Source organism: Oncorhynchus gorbuscha, linkage group LG07 (assembly GCF_021184085.1).
Source record: "Oncorhynchus gorbuscha isolate QuinsamMale2020 ecotype Even-year linkage group LG07, OgorEven_v1.0, whole genome shotgun sequence".
Classification (NCBI taxonomy): Eukaryota; Metazoa; Chordata; class Actinopteri; order Salmoniformes; family Salmonidae; genus Oncorhynchus; species Oncorhynchus gorbuscha.
Window position 1 is genome coordinate 35,707,687 of NC_060179.1, and position 21,471 is coordinate 35,729,157.

At 45.4% G+C, this 21,471-nt stretch overlaps 1 protein-coding gene across 1 annotated transcript in view; it reads right to left on the reverse strand.

The window, feature by feature from the left end:
* LOC124039836 (cadherin-6-like) overlaps positions 1–21,471 on the reverse strand; it is a 94,687-nt gene that overhangs the window by 26,867 nt on the left and 46,349 nt on the right. The window contains exon 2 of the mRNA XM_046356283.1: positions 16,346–16,770. Within this exon, the coding sequence (XP_046212239.1) occupies positions 16,346–16,591 (246 nt within the window). The 5' untranslated portion in view covers positions 16,592–16,770. The remainder of the gene's footprint in view (positions 1–16,345; positions 16,771–21,471) is intronic.

Sequence of the window (21,471 nt, forward strand, 5' to 3'; positions counted from 1 at the left end):
ACCCTAATATTCTCTAAGTTCATCACAACCAGCCTTGAGCCCCCAGTTGGCCCGAAGGTTATCTTAAGAGCGGGTGAGGTGGCGATGATAGGACTGGCTTCCTCTCACATTACACATACCTGCAGACGAGTGACAAATAGATAGAGAGAGAGCATGATTAAGCCTTGTTTTTTTCCCCATCTTAAATCAGGAGGTGAAATGCAAAACTGACCTTGGATCATTAACTCCGGGACTACTACATCGATGTCTGTATTTCAATGTAAAACATCTCTATAATAATACTTCCTGTTGACCTGACCAAGTGACATCTAACCTATGATCATGCTGTGCCCTCTGTGTCAGCCAGTTCAGATGCAGGAGGGGTTCACCAAAACAGCTGATATAACCTAGATGATTTAGGGAAAAGGGGAGAGGGGAGGAAGTGAATAAGAGAGACTGTTATTGTGTGTGTGTGGTTTCACCTGGTGTCTACACTAATTGGCTACAGAGTACTTTATGCTGAAAAACAGACACATGAGGACAAACAAAGAAGATAATGTCAATAGAACATACAGTATGTGATGCAGACAAATCGGAGTGTGCGGAAACATGTACATATAGAGGGCTATGTGTCTCACCACTTGGTTATTGAAAGGCTAACCCCCAGGGAAAATTATAGTTCAGTGAAAATGGCGTGTAAATCTGAAAATTAGCAGCTGACATCGTAAGTTTTTTTTTATTCATGCATGTGAGACAGGTTCCATGTACCACAAGACAGGCAGAGACGGAGAAAAAGAAAACATAACAGTTTAATTACCTCTGGTTATGGACACTTTTGCCAGCAATAAAGCTTCCATGGCCTGTTCCTCAGACAGTGAATGTAATGTCGTTCGTCTGTTGTTTGTAGAAAGTCAGACCGAAATGCAGCGTGTAGGTTACTCATGACTTTTAATGAAGCTAATACGGTACATGAAATAACGGAAGAAGAAAACAACAAACGAATGAAACTAATACAGCCTATCTGGTGACTAACACTAAGACAGGTACAATCACCCACGAAATACAACGCGCACTCAGGCTACCTAAATACGGTTCCCAATCCGAGACAACTAGAATCAGCTGACTCCAATTAGGAATCGCCTCAGGCAGCCAAGCCTAACTAGACACACCCCTAATAATACACACTCCCAATTAATACAAACCCTAATACGAAATACAACATATAAACCCATGTCACACCCTGGCCTACCCCAACATATAACAAAAACACAAGATACAATGACCAAGGCGTGACAGAACCCCCCCCCTAAGGTGCGGACTCCGGGACGCACCTCAAGAGCATAGGGAGGGTCCGGGTGGGCGTCTGTCCATGGTGGAGGTTCTGGCTCGGGACGTGGACCCCACTCCATAAATGTCCTAGTTCCTCCCCTACGCGTCCTAGGATAATCCACCTTCTCCGCCGACCATGGCCTAATAGTCCTCACCCTGATCCCCACATAACTGAGGGGCAGCTCGGGACCGAGGGGCAGCTCGGGACCGAGGGGCAGCTCGGGACAGAGGGGCAGCTCGGGACAGAGGGGCAGCCCGGGACCGAAGCAGCCCGGTACTGAGGGGAAGCCCGGTACTGAGGGGAAGCCCGGTACTGAGGGGAAGCCCGGTACTGAGAGGAAGCCCGGTACTGAGAGGGAGCCCGGTACAGAGAGGGAGCCCAGTACTGAGAGGAAGCTCAGCACTGAGAGGAAGCTCAGGCAGGTAGTAGGCTCCGGTAAATCCTGGCTGGCTGGTGGACCTGGATGATTAAGGTTGTCTGGCCGATCTAGAAGATCTTGGTAGACTGGCACTTCTGGCGGATCCTGGCAGACTGGCACTTCTGGCGGATCCTGGCAGACTGGTGACGCTGGGCCGACTGGCGGCGCTGGGCAGACAGGAGACTCCGGCAGCGCAGGAGAGGAGAAAGGCTCTGACTGCGCTGAACAGGCGAGGCGCACTGGACGCGCTGGACCGACTGGGAGCACTGGTGGCACTGGACAGACAGGAGACTCCGGCAGCGCAGGAGAAGAGAAAGGCTCTGGCTGCGCTAAACAGGCGGGAGACTCCGATAGCGCAGGAGAAGAGAACAGCTCTGGTTGCGCTAAACAAGCGGGAGACTCCGGCAGCGCAGGAGAGGAGAAAAGCACTGGCTGCGCTGAACAGGCGAGGGGCACTGGAGGCCTGGTGCGTGGTGCTGGAACTGGTGGTACTGGCGCGAGGACACGCACAGGAAGCCTGGTGCGGGGAGCTGCTACTGGAGGACTGGTGTGTATAGGTGGCTCTGGATAGACCGGACCGTGCAGGCGCACTGGAGCTCTTGAGCACCGAGCCTGCCCAAGCTTACCTGGCTCGATGCCCACTCTAGCCCGGCCAATAGGAAGGGCTGGTATAAGTCGCAGCTGGCTCTGCACCCGCACTGGAAACACCGTGCGCTCCATAGCATAACACGGTGCCTGCCCGGTCTCTCTAGCCCAACGGTGAGCACAGGGAGTATGCACAGGTTTCCTACCTGGCATAACTATTCTCCCTTTTAGCCCCCCCCAATAAATTGTTTGGGGTGACTTTCCGGTTTCCAACCGCGTCGCAGTGCTGCCTCCTCATACTCACGCCTCTCCGCTTTAGCTACTTCTATTTCCTCCTTGGGACGGCGATATTCTCCCGGCTGCACCCAGGGTCCTTTTCCGTCTAATATCATCTCACAAGACCAGAAGTCCTCATATTGCTGCTCCTCACAATTAACAGGGAGAGTAGGCTCAGGTCTGACTCCTGACTCTGCCACTCTCTCTCTGCGCTTTCCCCCGTTACCCACGGTTTTCGCTCTGTATAGCCGTGCTCTCCTTTTCGATTCCATCCGTGTATAGCCCTCCTCGCATTGCTGTAGGTAATCCCAGGGGGGCTCCTGCACTCGCACTGGGTCGGCCGCCCACCTGTCGATTTCTTCCCACGTAGTATAATCCATATCGTCCTCCTTCAGATCCTGCCAGTTCACACGCTGCTCGGTCTGTGAATCGTGGTGGGTGATTCTGTAATGTCGTTCGTCTGTTGTTTGTAGAAAGTCAGACCGAAATGCAGCGTGTAGGTTACTCATGACTTTTAATGAAGCTAATACGGTACATGAAATAACGGAAGAAGAAAACAACAAACGAATGAAACTAATACAGCCTATCTGGTGACTAACACTAAGACAGGTACAATCACCCACGAAATACAACGCGCACTCAGGCTACCTAAATACGGTTCCCAATCCGAGACAACTAGAATCAGCTGACTCCAATTAGGAATCGCCTCAGGCAGCCAAGCCTAACTAGACACACCCCTAATAATACACACTCCCAATTAATACAAACCCTAATACGAAATACAACATATAAACCCATGTCACACCCTGGCCTACCCCAACATATAACAAAAACACAAGATACAATGACCAAGGCGTGACAGTGAACATCTGTCAATATCTACATTTTCGACCCCTTGGTCAGCTCGCTCTCTGAAAGTAAAGAAAATAGCATATTTTTTATAGATATGAAAACAATAACTGAGATATGACCGTTCAATCTAAAGCAGCAGATTTTTAGGATATACTACAGCCCAGTGCTGCTTACCTGAGATGTCATCTTCGTAGGTGTCCGCTTTGACTTCCTTTGTGTTGGAAAAAAGTTGCTTTCAGAAAAATTATTTATGATTGAAAAAAATAAAAAAAAGGTTTTGCTCTCGACAAAAAGACAAATGTACCTCCATAGCATATAAACATTTCTGTGAATAACCACACCTTCATACAAATGCGCTACTGTATGCGGAATTCTTAACGCACAACCGAAGATGCTGCCATATCCTGCCAGCACTTCCACAAGCGAGCCACTCAGGAGCAGAATGATGATGCGTGGAAGAGGGAAAGGAATGAGACGAGCCACTCAGGAGCAGAATGATGATGCGTGGAAGAGGGAAAGGAATGAGACGGGAACAGCAATTCGTTGCGAGTTGGGGAGGGGTGCTAATAGCTGAACAATAGACGATTCAACCTTTACTTAATACACTAATAGCTGAGCTAAGTGTGAAACCCCCCCCCCCTCCTATCACAGACCAGATTTGCCCTAACAACTAAGGGGTAACTTACTACTCAATGTAATAAAGTAATGACTTTTCAAATAAGTTACCTTACACGTTATGTTGGCTGACAATTTGTTAGCTACGCTGTCCTTATGAACATCATAGAATATAATAGCAGTATGTACCGGTATGTTAGCTAGCTACCTAACGTTAGTAGATATACATCAAACTTGCCAGTATATTACCTATAGGCTATCTAACTACCCAATGTTTATTGACTTGATTATTCTCGTCATTCTTAGCTTAGCTAAATGGTATATTCGTTGTACTTTCTCAATGGACATTTGGGTGCTTTCATAAATTCGCTCCTGGCTGTCTATAGCCTGGACAATAGAACTCGTCAAAAGTCACCCAAGGCTGAAAGACTGGAACACTAGCGCGAGCCCATGAATGGAATCGAATGTTCGCAGAGCCTGTTTTGACTGGAGTGATGCTTAGAATTCCATAGAAAATGTATCTCTTTTATTTCACCACTACAATCTGTTTGTTGGACAAAAACAACTTGCGTAGAAAGTAAACATCTGCATCTCGATGGTGTCAACTGTGGTTATGTCTGCGTAATGAAAAAGTAAGGGGGAAAAAAAGAAGAAAAAAAAGCTCGCTGCCCAGACTTCCATAATTACAAAGAGGAGATTCTTCTGTTTAAAATGGTGCCTGTGTAACAGTTTTGCCTCCGTCTCTCTCCTCGCCCCTAACTAGGCTTGAACCAGGGACCCTCTGCACACATAGATAACAGTCCCCCTCGAAGCATTGTTTCCCCGTCGCTCCACAAAAGCAGCAGCCCTTGCAGAGCAAGGCGGACAATTACTTCAAGGTCTCAGAGAGAGTGACATCACCGATTGAAACGCTATTAGCGCTAGAATGTTCAGAAGGTGAGTTGGTGCCACAGTGCTCAATAGAAATAATAGGAGCTGGCAGGGTGAAAAATGCACTAAAATGGCCGGTGTCAGCAAACGTCAGATAAAAAGCACAATTCAATTGTTTCCAGCAGCACATTTACAGTCACCAACACTCTGGTTAATATGAAAATGGACTTACCAGCTCTGCTAGGGCAAGTAAAATGGTCAGAGTGGTGTCTTTTGTGTCTGGAAGTAGCTAACCAACGTTAGCTTGGGTGCTTGACTGCCGTTGTAAGCCCAGAGAGCTTAAATCAACCCTACTCCTCGGCCCGAACGTCCAGTGTGCTCTACGAGAATGAAACGTTTTGAATTGACAGTCGGACCATTTCTCTGAATGGAAACACCATAATATTAATCAAATGAATTAAGCCAAATTTCTTAAAATCAATCCCATATACTATGTTATTACAAAAAAAAAAACGTTTTAAATTCTCTGGTTATGCCAATACGGAATACGATCAAATGCTTCTCAAAGATGCCCTCTGGTGGTCAAACTAGCAATAACTTGCAGTAACAGAGTAAATGGCTGAGAATTAAATGACATGCCACAGAATGCTGCAACAGCATGCAGCTTTTATAGGAGGAACCACTGTATATGATGTAGCACGCAATTTTTGTGTACCACTTTTGGCTTGTGAGCGCTACAGAACTATACAAACTAACGGAGAATCTCTTTAAGTACAAAAGTGTCAGTGATCTACCTTAACATTTGTTAACAATACAAGAGAACATTTTTGCTCTCCTAGATGGCGTAGCAGTAGGATGTGTGTGTTTGTCTTATCCCATGTAAATAGCCCGTCTTTTTCATATACATCTTAATCTCACTTTCTATCTACGAACTAAATATACTTTCCTGCAACCCTCCTCACCCAATGTGGTACAGAACTGCTATTTCTATTCCTTATATCTGGAACTTCCATCAGGCTCTAGCCAGCTAACTAGCTAACTAGCTACTAATCTTTGTTAGCCACGGGTAGCGGCCTGGACCATTTATTGTCGACACGGAGCCCCGCCGATCCATCACGACTGGACTACCGACGTGATCGCCCATTGTGGTCTTAACAGGCTATTCTGATACGATGCCGCCGAAGAACCATCTACTTAGCCCCGGCCCGCTAGCTTTTCTGAACGCTGTGTCCCCTGCTCGCCTAGTGTAGTAGTGACTACCGAATGGCATCCTGACTCACCTATTGCTGCTCTTTTGACCCTATGATCACTCAGCTACACAGCTGATGCTCCTTGGACTGTTTCAATAACATGGTACCTCATTTTGTTTACCTGTCAGCGCCAGCCTCGAACTAAGGTCCTGTATATACCTAATTGACCCCCTCTGCCCATTCATCGCCTTGTCTACTGCAGTCTTCGCTAGTTCTTATTGTTTTATTTCACTGTAGAGCCCTCTGTACCGCTCAAAATGCCTCAGATAGCTCTTTTGACCCACCCCACACACATGCGGAGACCTCACCAGGCTTATCTAGTGCTTCCAGAGAACAAAACCTCTCATCGTCATTCAACGCCTAGGTTTTCCTCCACTAAACTCACAACCTACCATAGTCAGTAAATTATGCTCCGAATCTATTTTACCATGCCCAGAAATCTGATCCTCTTATTCTTTGTCCCCGACCAGTTCTTATAGCCTTTAACCGTACCCGGATCCTACTCCTCTATTCCTCTGGTGATCAGTAAAGCACTGCCTTATCTCAGGTCACTGGTCGTCGTAGTAGGACCCACCCGTATGTGCTCCAGCAGGTATATTTCACTGGTCATCCCCAAAGCCAACTCCTCCTTTGGCAGCCTTTATTTCCAGTTATCTGTTGCCGATGACTGGAACGAATTGCAAAAATCATTGAAGTTGGAGACTTATTTCTCCCTCACTAACTTTAAGCACCAGCTGTCAGAGCAGCTTACCGATCATTGCACCTGTACACAGCCCATCTGTAAATAGCCCACCCAACTACCACACCCCCATATAGTCCCCCCCCCCCCCCCAGTGTTTAATTACTAAATTGCAATTATTTTGCCACTATGGCCTATTTATTGCCTTACCTCTCTAATCGTACTACATTTGCACACACTGTATATAGGTTTTCTATTGTGTTATTGACTGTACGTTTGTTTATCACAAGTGTAACTCTGTGTTGTTTGTGTCGCACTGCTTTGCTTTATCTTGGCCAGGTCGCAGTTGTAAATGAGAACTTGTTCTCAACTGGCCAACCTAGTTAAATAAAGGTGAAATATTTTTTCTTATAATAAAAAAAAAAACAGAATGACATTTACTCTCATTGGTGTCCAAAAAGAACTATCTGAAAGCAATGCCAACTGGCTGGGTCAGAAATAACCCAACGTGTGTTCTGTCCTCTATTTACCCAGTTCTGGGGTGTTTTTAACCCAGCATGTTTTTAGAGAGTACTGTTGATATTTAAACCAGGTAGCTTGCTACACTCACCCGACAAGTCAACGCATCTCATGTTTGGATACTGGTCACTTAATCTCCGTACATGGCAGACTGGGAAACCTTACGAGCTCTGTAAAAGGCAGATAAACAGGTGCAACCAAACAATGGACTGGGTCGGGATGGACACACCTACTGTCATGTCCATCGTACCAAGGAGACCAAGGTGCAGCGTGGTATACACCCATTCTTCTTTATTAAAGAATGAAACACTGAACAATATAACAAAACGAACTGTGCCGCTAATATGAATAGTGTAGACAGGCAACTACACATAGACCAAGAACCCACAAACACAAAAGGGAAAATGGCCACCTAAATATAATCTCCAATCAGAGACGACGATAAACAGCTGCCTCTGATTGGGAACCATATCAGGCCACCATAGACATATACAGAGCCTTGCGAAAGTATTCGGCCCCCTTGAGCTTTGCGACCTTTTGCCACATTTCAGGCTTCAAACATAAAGATATAAAACTGTATTTTTTTTGTGAAGAATCAACAACAAGTGGGACACAATCATGAAGTGGAAGGACATTTATTGGTTATTTCAAACTTTTTTAACAAATCAAAAACTGAAAATTGGGCGTGCAAAATTATTCAGCCCCCTTAAGTTAATACTTGCTATGGCGCAGGTACAAAAAGTGTTTCTGTCTGTGCCATATTACAAACTCCATCGCCCAGTGGGGGATGGGGGAGCATGAAAAGATGCTGAGAGCAGAGCTAGGCCCCACTTTCCCCACCACCACCACCATGGGAGCCTCCAAGACTGGGCTGCTCCCCACAGATTCCCACATAGCCTATATGTGACTCTCAAATGGCACCCTAGTACCTTTGAGGTGCGCTACTTTTGACCAGGGTCCATAGGGCGCTGATCAAAAGTAGTGCTGTGTATTATGTAGGGAATAATGTGCCATTTGGAACACGTTTCAGGAAGGCGCTGACTGACACACAGCTAGATTGACTTGGGAATGCTGAGTAGGAACCAGCCTTGCCTGATGCATTATGTGTCACGTTCTGACCTTTATTTCCTTTGTTTTGTATTTATTTAGTATGGTCAGGGCGTGAGTTGGGTGGGCAGTCTATGTTTGTTTTTCTATGTTTTGGGGTATTTCTATGTTTCGGTCTAGTATGGTTCTCAATCAGAGGCAGGTGTCATTAGTTGTCTCTGATTGAGAATCATACTTAGGTAGCCTGGGTTGCACTGTTTGTTTGTGGGTGATTGTCTATGTTGATGGCTTGTTTCAGCGCAGCTCGCGTTAGCTTCACGGTTGTTATTTTGTTTACTGTTTTTGTATAGTGTTTCAGTGTTCAGTTCTTTCTTTAATAAAAAATTCAACATGAACACACATCACGCTGCATTTTGGTCCTCCGATCCTTCTCGCCTCTCCTCTCCAGATGAAGAGGACGACCGTGACATTATGTCTCTGTTCACTTGCTTTATTTCATTAAATGTTCCCTGATTTCCAGCCCATTACTGTGGGGTAAACAGGGCCAGGCAGTAAAAATAGATAGAATATAACTGCTTGCTTGGGAGGCGCGGAGACACCATACCCACCAGGCCTAGCAAACCATTGGGGCCTATCAGGGTCTGTAAATACTTTATGAGATATGATGATACTCCTCAACCACAGGCCATTAACCATTTTCACTAGGAATGTGCCCTTTGGTAAAGCAGGAAAATAATCAAATAAGCAAACAAACTCTTCCCCAGTGACAGCCCAGGCTCTCTTTAGGCCGATATGTTGCTCGACTGCTAATGAGACTCCGTGTACGGTGATTCTCTTCTCTTCCTCCAGGAAAAACAACCAACCGGCCAATACACATACCAAGACAACAGCCAACGGTTGCATCCCAAATGGCGCCCTATTCCCTATTTAATGCAATACTTTTCACAAAGACCATTAAGGCTATGGTAAAAAGTAGTGCACTCAGGGGTCTAAAGTGTGACCAATTTGGTCGCATCTGCAACAAAATATTTTGCTGTGCGACCTGGAGTTTTATTTTGGGAGCACCAGTGTGACTAAAAGAAAATCCAATAAAAGATTCAATGCGGAACAATATTTCACCTCAACACCCTTCTCTACACTGCTCAAACAAAACAGACTGCCTCCCGATGCTACTTGCTTACAGTTTCCGGGCCACACACACTAAATCCTGCCTCTTCACTAAAGCAGGTAGCACACAGTTCCTCCACGCTGTTTATTCTCTCAAAATGCTGTCAATTCATGCACTAAACATATTCCTCCAAGACACAAACGATGCTGCTTTCCACTTTGCGTCTAAATATGAATCCACATATATCTCTATTATACTATTAGTTTGTGAATGTTGCTCTCTGCAAAATGTGAGTTAGTTAGTCAAAGGAAGCTGACATGTGCCTAAAATAATGCTAATGCTAATCGCTAACTAGCTAGCTAAATGTAATTTAGCTAAATTCACTAGCTACAGAGAAGCAAACGATAACTCTAATACAGGTTGCTACCAGAGGTGTTGTAGATCAAGTTGTTTGTGCAACAGCATGTTCTGAATCAGATAACCTATTCTAAAATATTTGTCTAAATGCAACATCTATTAAAATGTGATGAGGGTCCCCTGGGAAACCAACACATTGGGAACCAACACATTGGTTCCCTACCCTATCATAACATCACTCAACTAGAGATGGAGTGGCCTTGATGTACTACGCATGCTGACATTCAATTGGCACAAGCCTCCTCACAGACTAATATGTCATCAGAGTGCAACGCATGCTCAATGAGGAACGAGAGAGAGCTCAGGTTTGTTGTTTTGAAAGTTTCTGAGAAAGTGTTTGTTTACCAGTCTACCTGTTTAATTTGGATCCCGCGACGCTGTTAGCCTCATTTGCTGGGACCTCTACTATCTGTCCCGGCATACTGCCAATCGCTAAAGTCTGAAGAGCTGCTGCTTGGCGATGCTACCTAGAATTCCTTGACAGTTTGAACACAGCCGGTAATGCGGTTAGCACTCGTGGCTGGGACTGCAGATAGTCCTGAGCTTGTGGCCCTTTGTTGCTGTATCCTTTATTCCTGCAAGCTGTGGTGGCTGGAATTGTGTGGAGTACCAGCATTAGCCTATATTGCTACCATCATGCTGCCCAAAGTTAAAGAAGGTTGGAGTAATGGTGAGTACAGTGTTTTGCTATCACACGTGCATGATCTTTAAAATTAACAAAAATGTGTCTACAAGCATTTGTAAAAGCAAAAGGAAAAAAAAAACGTCAAACAGTATTTGGAGAAATCTCTTAGACTCAACAAAAGAATGGACGATCTGACCAGAGGTCCAAGACTGTAATAACAGTTTGCCGTTCTCCCAGGGATAGGTGGATGTCCTGAAATAGACTTGCAGTGAGATGACCACAAATGAAGCTTGTTGACATCAGTACTGTCTGTGAATCTGTAACAGACTATCGAGAAGGACAATGCTGTGGATAGCATAACTGAGTCTCCACATGAGAACTGTAAAGTGTCTGAGGAGAACGTGAGAATTATTGTCACCGAAAGCTACAGATGGATCATAGGAAGGTTGAGGTGGAGCGCGCCCACAGGTCTGGAAAACCTGGTACTGTATATATATATATACTTGGACACACTTACTCATTCAAGGATTTTTCTTTATTTTTATTATTTTCTAGAATGTAGAACAATTGTGAAGACATGAGAACTATGAAATAGCACACATGGAATCATGTAGTAACCAAAAAAGTGTTAAACAAATCAAAATATATTTTACATTAGAGATCCTTCAGTGTAGCCACCCTTTGCATTGATGACAGCTTTGCACACTCTTGCCAATCTCTCAACCAGCTTCATGAGGTAGTCACTTGGAATGCATTTCAATTAACAGGTGTGCCTTGTTAAAAGTTCATTTGAGGTATTTCTTTAATTCTTAATGTGTTTGAGCCAATCAGTTGTGTTGTGACAAGGTAGGGGTGGTACACAGAAGATAGCCCTATCTGGCAAAAGACCAAGTTCATATTGCAGCAAAACAGCTCAAAGAAGCAAAGGGAAATGACAGTCCATCATTACTTTAAGGTATGAAGGTCAGTCAATGTGGAACATTTGAAGAACTTTGAAAGTTTCTTCAAGTGCAGTCGCAAAAACCATTAGGCGCTATGATGAAACTGGCTCTCATGAGGACCGCCACAGGAAAGGAAGACCCAGAGTTACATCTGCTGCAGAGGATAAGTTCATTAGAGTTAACAGAACCTCATAAATTGCAGCCCAAATAAACGCTTCACAGAGTTCAACTAACAAACACATCTCAACATCAACTGTTCAGAGGTGACTGCATGAAGCAGGCCTTCATGGTCGAATTGCTGCAAAGAAATCACTACTAAATGACACCAATAAGAAAAAGAGACTTACTTGGGCAAAGAAACGCAAGCAATGGACATTCAATCGGTGGAAATCTGTCTTTTGGTCTGATGATTTGAGATTTTTGGTTCCAACCGCCGTGTCTTTGTGAGATGCAGAGTAGGTGAACGGATGATCTCTGCATATATGGTTCCCACCGTGAACCATGGAGGAGGAGGTGTGATGGTGTGGGGGTGCTTGCTGGTGACAATGTCAGTGATTTCTTTAGAATTCAAGGCACGCTTAACCAGCATGGCTACCACTGTATTCTGCAACGATACACCATCCCATCTGGCTTGAACTTAGTGGGACTGTCATTTGTTTTTCAACAGGACAATGACCCAAAACATACTTCCAGGCTGTGTTAGGGCTATTTGACCAAGAAGGAGAGTGATGGAGTGCTGCATCAGATGACCTGGCCTCCACAATCACCCGACCTCAACCCAATTGAGATGTTTTGGGATGAGATGGACCGCAGAGTGAAGGAAAAGCAGCCAACAAGTGCTCAGTATATGTGGGAACTACTTCAAGACTTTTGGAAAGCATTCCAAAGCATTCCAAAGCAAAGCTGTCATCAAGGCTAAGGATGGCTACTTTGAAGAATCTCAAATCTCAAACATATTTTGATTTGTTTAACACTTTTTGGTTACTACATGATTCCATATGTGTTATTTCATAGTTTTGATGTCTTCACTATTATTCTACAATGTAGAGTCAATATTTGCAGTGTTGACCCTTCTTTTTCAAGACCTCTGCAATTCGCCCTGGCATTCTGTCAATTAACTTGGGCCACATCCTGACTGATGGCCGCCCATTCTTGCATAATCAATGCTTGGAGTTTGTCAGAATATGTGGGTTTTTGTTTGTCCACCCGACTCTTGAGGATTGACCACAAATTCTCAATGGGATTAAGGTCTGGTGAGTTTCCTGGCAATGGACCCAAAATATCGATGTTTTGTTCCCCGAGCCACTTAGTTATCAATTTTGCCTTATGGCAAGGTGCTCCATCATGCTGGAAAAGGCATTGTTCGTCACCAAACTGTTCCTGGACGGTTAGGAGAAGTTGCTCTCGGAGGATGTGTTGGTACCATTCTTTATTAATGGCTGTGTTCTTTGGCAAAATTGTGAGTGAGCCCACTCCCTTGGCTGAGAAAAGAAGCATTCTGTGAAGTTCATAATAACGTATTTAATCTGTAACCTAATAAACTGTATTGTTTCGAATCAAATTAAATCAAATTGTATTGGTCATATACACAGGGCCAGCAGGTGCAATTGTGAGTGTAGGGAACAACAACTAGTTTACAAAGTTGTAGTGGCAGGACAACAGACCATATCATCGACTCCAAGTTTACTTTGAAATGATGTTATATTATATTATATTATATAATATTTGCACATAAAGGTGTTTCCACTGCCATTTCTCGTATAATACATTTGACAGACACAAAAATATCCCATGTCGAACAAACAAATTGCAGCATTTATCAAATTGTACCAACACGTTTTGTTTCCATCGCAGCTGTCGTGATAAATGTTGTATATGGAATTACTTTATTCACTTAAAACTGTGGATGGAAATTTGGTTACTTTGACAAAGCCGTTAGTTCCTTATAAGTGGCACAAATTAATCATTGTACCTTATGGTGGGTGTTGAGGTTACACAAAATGCATTTGTACCCTGGAAAACAGAAATGTGACTTCACCGTAGTGTGCGATGATTTTACACTATATATACATTTAGATTAATCTATTTCAGTCACACCCGTTGCTGACAGGTATATGAAATCGAGCACACAGCTATGCAATCTACATAGACAAACATTGGCAGTAGAATGGCCTTATTGAGGAGCACAGTGACTTTCAACGTGGCACCGTCATAGGATGCCACCTTTCTAACAAGTCAGTTAATCAAATTTCAGCCCTGCTAGAGCTATTCCGGTCAACTGTAAGTGCACTTCTTGTGAAGTGGAAACGTCTAGGAGAAACAACGTCTCAGCCGCGAAGTTGTATGCCACACAAGCTCACAGAATTGGACCTCTGAGTGCTGAAGCACGTAAAAATCATCTGTCCTCGGTTGCAACACTCACTACCGAGTTCCAAACTGCCTCTGGAAGCAATGTCAGCAAAATAACTCTTTGTCGGGAGCATCATGAAATGGGTTTCCATGGCCGAGAAGGCGCACATAAGCCTAAGATCACCATGTGCAATGCCAAGCGTCGGCTAGAGCAGTGGAAAAGCGTTCTCTGGAGTGATAAATCATTGTTCACCATCTGGCAGTCTGACAGACAAATCTGGGTTTTGGAGAATGCTACCTGCCCGAATGCATAGTGCCAACTGTAAAGTTTCTTGGAGGAGGAATAATGATCTGGGGCTGTTTTTCATGATTCAGGCTAGGTGCCTAAGTTCCATTGAAAGGAAATCTTAATGCTACAGCATACAATGACATTGTAGACGATTCTGTGCCTTCAATTTTGTGTAAACAGTTTGGGGAAGTCCCTTTCCTGTTTCAGCATGACAATGCGCCGTGCGCTAAGCAAGGTCCATTCAGAAATGGTTTGTCGAGATCGTTATGGAAGAACTTGACTGGGCTGCACAGAGCCCGGATCTCAACCCCATCAAACACCTTTGGGATGAATTATAACGCCGACTGCGAGCCAGGCCTACTCGCCTAACAGCAGTGCCGACCTCACGATGCTGTTGTGGCTAAATGGAAGCAAGTCCCCGCAGCTATGTTCCAACATCTAGTGGAAAGCCTTCCCAGACGAGTGGAGGATACTATAGCAGCAAAGGGGGGAACAACTCCATATTAATGCCCATGATTTTGAAATGAGATGTTTGAAGAGCAGGTATCCACATACCTTTGGTCTTGTAGTGTACATTTTATATGAAAAATATTGGGTACAAAAATGTACCATTATACTAAATTGTCTGCACATACACCCTAAAAAGGTACCAAACAGCACCATGTGAGATCATTATGTGTACCTCTGAAGGTACATTATGTGTATTTAATATTTGTTGTACCCTAACTGTACCCTTATTTCTAAGAGTATAGAGGAGAATGCCCCGGCATCTGTGTGTACTTGCGAAATAACACACATCACTCAGAGAGGCTTGATTAAGTGAAACACTCGTCAATGGCTTGATACCTTAATGGTGTCTATCTTCAGTAGAAAGGCTCTTAAGACCGCGGCCCCGCCGTAGCTCAAGGGTTGTTGCCGTGAGTCTGTGTGTCTCTAGTGTGTGCGTATTTAATGTGTGTGTGTGTGTGTGCACTTGCCTGTGTGCTAACCATGTTCTGATAATCCATATACCCTCACAGTCTATTAGCCATTTACACGCTAAAGGACGAGCCAGAAACATCAATCAATGCTCAAAGGAGATAAAGTGGTTTGATTATACTCCAGTGGTTGACTTTTGATCTCAACCGTCTTGTATTTTCTTTACTTTTTAAAATTCTTCTCTGTCTTTTTTTGTTCTCATATTTGTTCTTCTCCTCCTCCTCCGCTTCGTTCCTTCACAAGCTCTGTAATCGTTTTAGAAGCAAAGCTGAAAGTCAAGCCTCGCTTGGGGACGATGTTATGTTGTGGAATCTTATTTGGGTTTGGATGGCTCTATTCTCTGGATGGACAGAGAGACCGACTGCACCACAGGAATGCAAAGCAACCAGACCCTATTCATCCAGTTTCATCCCAAATGGCACCCTATTCTTGTAACGTGCACTACTTTCGACCAGTAATGTAATATATAGAGAATAGGCTGCCATTTGGGACACATCCCAGTCCTCACAAGAAACTCTTTACTCCTCGTCACTTGTCCTGACCTTGGCTGGGATGCTTGACATTCACAATCTCTCAATTACAGTATGTTGTACGACGTTGCAAACAAACAGAATGATATCGACTTCCTCAACTCTCTCATCTAGCTATGTAAAGCATTTCTTATTGGATATACTTTTCTGTAGGCCTACTCTCCGTTATGTTATCTAGGTCGACATTGTGTTTTGATTATGTTGGACAAATAATGGCCGTAAGAAGCCTGTGTGTTTGGCAGTAGGGAACTAGTCCACTACCTCCTTAGGATGTTTTGATATGAGTGGAGTGGACAGAGGCACCTCATAGCTGACAGTCAGCACTGAACACATCAGACAACACAACATCCGAGTCAGCCTAGGGGGCAGTGCTCAGGGGTGAAGTTTCCTCTAGGTACAGATCTAGGGAGAAGTACATGGAGGAGTTTGCTTTACCAGTGAAAGTATTGTATCTCAATCAAAGTACATTTTAGGCCATCTGAGAATGATAATATGTGGTGTGTATCCTATTTCAAAATAAGTGTTATGGCTGGAATGCTGGCTATGACTGAAGACTGATTATTCAATATCAGAATAATAATATAAGTCCCTACCTTTCATCCTGTCGAACTCAGACAATGAGATGAGAACAATTATGACAAAAAATTAAGAATAGAAAACAACGGAGACATTTAACATCACGCCGTACCTTGCCAACATACTGGTGATCCATCCCTGTGTACTCCTCCAGTAGGAAGAACTGATTCCACATCCATCCTCGTTTGGAGCGTCTCAGAGGTACTCCATTAGCGTCCTGTCCCATCAGCGTCAACCCCACCCCTGCGCCACCCCGCCTCCCCCCTGTAGTCCTCCTCAGGGCTCGCAGTCCGTCCCCATGGGAACACAGGTATGCCCAGAGGACCAGCAGGAGAAGTACAGTTCTTCCTCTCAACATGGCCAGGCCAATAGCTCCAAATACAGCTTCACTCAGCTAGATGTTCTACTCCCTCTGGGTGTTAGTGTGAAGTGGTCAGTGGACTTTCTTCATTGGGTCACTCCTCCAGGTCTGGGTGTAGGTCCGCAGTAGCAGCACGGGCTGTCAGTCTGTCATTGGGGCCCAGGTCCAGCCAGTATCTGGAACATAGAACACACAGTCAGGATGTTAGTACTGGGAATACTTGGAACAGTTAACTACTACGATATTTGGTGCAACAATCCCTGTCTGTCTGTCTGTCTGTCTGTCTGTCTGTCTGTCTGTCTGTCTGTCTGTCTGTCTGTCTGTCTGTCTGTCTGTCTGTCTGTCTGTCTGTCTGTCTGTCTGTCTGTCTGTCTGTCTGTCTGTCTGTCTGTCTGTCTGTCTGTCTGTCTGTCTGTCTGTCTGTCTGTCTGTCTGTCTGTCTGTCTGTCTGTCTGTCTGTCTGTCTGTCTGTCTGTGTCTCTCTCTCTCTCTCTCTCTCTCCATTCGATTCAATTCAAGGGGCTTTTTTGGCATGCGAAACACACTGCTCAAAAAAGTAAAGGGAACACTAAAATAACACATCCTAGATCGGAATTAATTATATATTCTTATTAAATACTTTATTCTTTACATAATTGAATGTGCTGACAACAAAATCACACACAAATTATCCATGGAAATCAAATTTATCAACCCATGGAGGTCTGGATTTGGAGTCACACTCAAAATTAAAATGGAAAACCACACTACGGGCTGATCCAACTTTGATGTAATAACCTTAAAACAAGTCAATATGAGGCTCAGTAGTGTGTGTGGCCTCCACGTGCCTGTATGACCTCCCTACAACGCCTGGGCATGCTCCTGATGAGGTGACGAATGGTCTCCTGAGGGATCTCATCCCAGATCTGGACTAAAGCATCCGCCAACTCCTGGACAGTCTGTGGTGCATCGTGGCGTTGGTGGATGGAGGGAGACATGATGTCCCAGATGTGCTCAATTGGATTCAGGTCTGGGGAACGGGTGGGCCAGTCCATAGCATCAATGCCTTCCTCTTGCAGGAACTGCTGACACACTCCAGCCACATGAGGTCTAGCATTGTCTTGCATTGGGAGGAACCCAGGGCCAACTAGCATATGGTCTCACAAGGGGTCTGAGGATCTCATCTCGGTACCTAATGGCAGTCAGGCTACCTCTGGCGAGCACATGGAGGGCTGTGCGGCCCCCCAAAGAAATGCCACCCCACACCATGACTGATCCACCGCCAAACCGGTCATGCTGGAGGATGTTGCAGGCAGCAGAACGTTCTCCACGGCGTCTCCAGACTCTGTCACGTCCGTCACATGCTCAGTGTGAACCTGCTTTTATCTGTGAAGAGCACAGGGCACCAGTGGCGAATTTGCCAATCTTGGTGTTCTCTGGCAAATGCCAAACGTCCTGCACGGTGTTGGGCTGTAAGCACAACCCCCACCTGTGGACGTCGGGCCCTCATACCACCCTCATGGGAGTCTGTTTCTGACCAGAAACATGCACATTTGTGGCCTGCTAGAGGTCATTTTGCAGGGCTCTGGCAGTGCTCCTCCTTGCACAAAGGCGGAGGTAGCAGTCCTGCTGCTGGGTTGTTGCCCTCCTACGGCCTCCTCCACGTCTCCTGATGTACTGGCCTGTCTCTTGGTAGCGCTTCCATGCTCTGGACATGACGCTGACAGACACAGCAAACTTTCTTGCCACAGCTCGTTTGGCGTTCTGAGCCCTCTCCTGTACTCCCTGTTCACCCACGACTGCGTGGCCACGCACGCCTCCAACTCAATCATCAAGTTTGCGGACGACACAACAGTGGTAGGCTTGATTACCAACAACGACGAGACGGCCTACAGGGAGGAGGTGAGGGCCCTCGGAGTGTGGTGTCAGGAAAATAACCTCACACTCAACGTCAACAAAACTAAGGAGATGATTGTGGACTTCAGGAAACAGCAGAGGGAACACCCCCCTATCCACATCGATGGAACAGTAGTGGAGAGGGTAGCTAGTTTTAAGTTCCTCGGCATACACATCACAGACAAACTGAATTGGTCCACTCACACTGACAGTGTCGTGAAGAAGGCGCAGCAGCGCCTATTCAACCTCAAATCAAATCAAATCAAATCAAATTTTATTTGTCACATACACATGGTTAGCAGATGTTAATGCGAGTGTAGCGAAATGCTTGTGCTCCAGGTCCGACAATGCAGTGATAACCAACAAGTAATCTAACTAACAATTCCAAAACTACTGTCTTATACACAGTGTAAGGGGATAAGGAACATGTACATAAGGATATATGAATGAGTGATGGTACAGAGCAGCATACAGTAGATGGTATCGAGTACAGTATATACATATGAGATGAGTGTGTAGACAAAGTAAACAAAGTGGCATAGTTAAAGTGGCTAGTGATACATGTGTTACATAAGGATGCAGTCGATGATGTAGAGTACAGTATATACATATGCATATGAGATGAATAATGTAGGGTAAGTAACATTATATAAGGTAGCATTGTTTAAAGTGGCTAGTGATATATTTACATCATTTCCCATCAATTCCCATTATTAAAATGGCTGGAGTTGGGTCAGTGTCAATGACAGTGTGTTGGCAGCAGCCACTCAATGTTAGTGAGTGTGGTGGCTATTTAACTGTCTGATGGCCTTGAGATAGAAGCTGTTTTTCAGTCTCTCGGTCCCAGCTTTGATGCACCTGTACTGACCTCGCCTTCTGGATGATAGCGGGGTGAACAGGCAGTGGTTCGGGTGGTCGATGTCCTTGATTGTCATGTTTTGTCTTAGATTGTCTTGTCATTATGCTTTCCCTTCTGTTCGTTTCCCCCTGCTGGTCTTATTAGGTTCGTTCCCTTTTTCTATCCCTCTCTCTCCCCCTCCCTCTCTCTCCTCTCTCCATCATTCCGTTCCTGCTCCCAGCTGTTCCTATTCCCCTAATCATCATTTAGTCTTCCCACACCTGTTCCTTATCTTTTCCCCTGATTAGAGTCCCTATTTCTTCCCTTGTTTTCCGTTCCTGTCCTGTCGGATCCTTGTCTATTATTCACCGTGCTGTGTCTATGTATTGCCCTGTCGTGTCGTGTTTCCCTCAGATGCTGCGTGGTGAGCAGGTGTCTGAGTCTGCTACGTTCAAGTGCCTTCCCGAGGCAACCTGCAGTTCTTGATCAAGTCTCCAGTCTGTTCTCGTCATTACGAGTAGTATTATGCCTTTTGTTTGTAAAGTAACTTTACTGGATTAAAGACTCTGTTTTCGCCAAGTCGCTTTTGGGTCCTCATTCACCTGCATAACAGAAGGATCCGACCAAGGAATGGACCCAGCGACTACAGATGCTCGTAACACTGCCGTCGAGATCCAAGGAGCCATGCTCGGCAGACACGAGCAGGAATTGTCTGCTGCTCGCCATGCCGTGGAGAACCTGGCCGCTCAGGTTTCCGACCTCTCTGGACAGTTCCAGAGTCTTCGTCTCGTGCCACCTGTTACTTCCTGGCCTGCCGAGCCTCCGGAACCTAGGGTTAATAACCCACCTTGCTACTCCGGGCAGCCCACGGAGTGCCGCTCCTTTCTCACCCAGTGTGATATTGTGTTCTCTCTCCAACCCAACACATACTCTAGCGAGAGAGCTCGGGTTGCTTACGTCATTTCACTCCTTACTGGCCGGGCTCGAGAGTGGGGCACAGCTATCTGGGAGGCAAGGGCTGATTGTTCTAACAATTACCAGAACTTTAAAGAGGAGATGATTCGGGTTTTTGACCGTTCAGTTTTTGGTAGGGAGGCTTCTAGGGCCCTGGCTTCCCTATGCCAAGGTGATCGATCCATAACGGATTACTCTATAGAGTTTCGCACTCTTGCTGCCTCTAGTGACTGGAACGAGCCGGCGCTGCTCGCTCGTTTTCTGGAGGGACTCCACGCAGTGGTCAAAGATGAGATTCTCTCTCGGGAGGTTCCTTCCAGTGTGGACTCTTTGATTGCTCTCGCCATCCGCATAGAACGACGGGTAGATCTTCGTCACCAAGCTCGTGGAAGAGAGCTCGCGTCAACGGTGTTTCCCTGCTCCGCATCGCAACCATCTCCCTCCTCTGGCTCAGAGACTGAGCCCATGCAGCTGGGAGGTATTCGCATCTCGACCAAGGAGAGGGAACGGAGGATCACCAACCGCCTGTGCCTCTATTGCGGATTTGATGGACATTTTGTCAATTCATGTCCAGTAAAAGGCCAGAGCTCATCAGTAAGCGGAGGGCTACTGGTGAGCGCTACTACTCAGGTCTCTTCATCTAGATCCTGTACCTCTATGTCGGTCCATCTACGCTGGACCGGTTCGGGTGCTACATGCAGTGCCTTGATTGACTCTGGGGCTGAGGGTTGTTTCATGGACGAAGCATGGGCTCGGAAACATGACATTCCTTTCAGACAGTTAGACAAGCCTACGCCCATGTTTGCCTTAGATGGTAGTCATCTTCCCAGTATCAGATTTGAGACACTACCTTTAACTCTCACAGTATCTGGTAACCACAGTGAGACTATTTCTTTTTTGATTTTTCGTTCACCTTTTACACCTGTTGTTTTGGGTCATCCCTGGCTAGTATGTCATAATCCTTCTATTAATTGGTCTAGTAATTCTATCCTATCCTGGAACGTTTCTTGTCATGTGAAGTGTTTAATGTCTGCCATCCCTCCCATTTCTTCTGTCCCCACTTCTCAGGAGGAACCTGGCGATTTGACAGGAGTGCCGGAGGAATATCATGATCTGCGCACGGTCTTCAGTCGGTCCCGAGCCAACTCCCTTCCTCCTCACCGGTCGTATGATTGTAGTATTGATCTCCTTCCGGGGACCACTCCTCCTC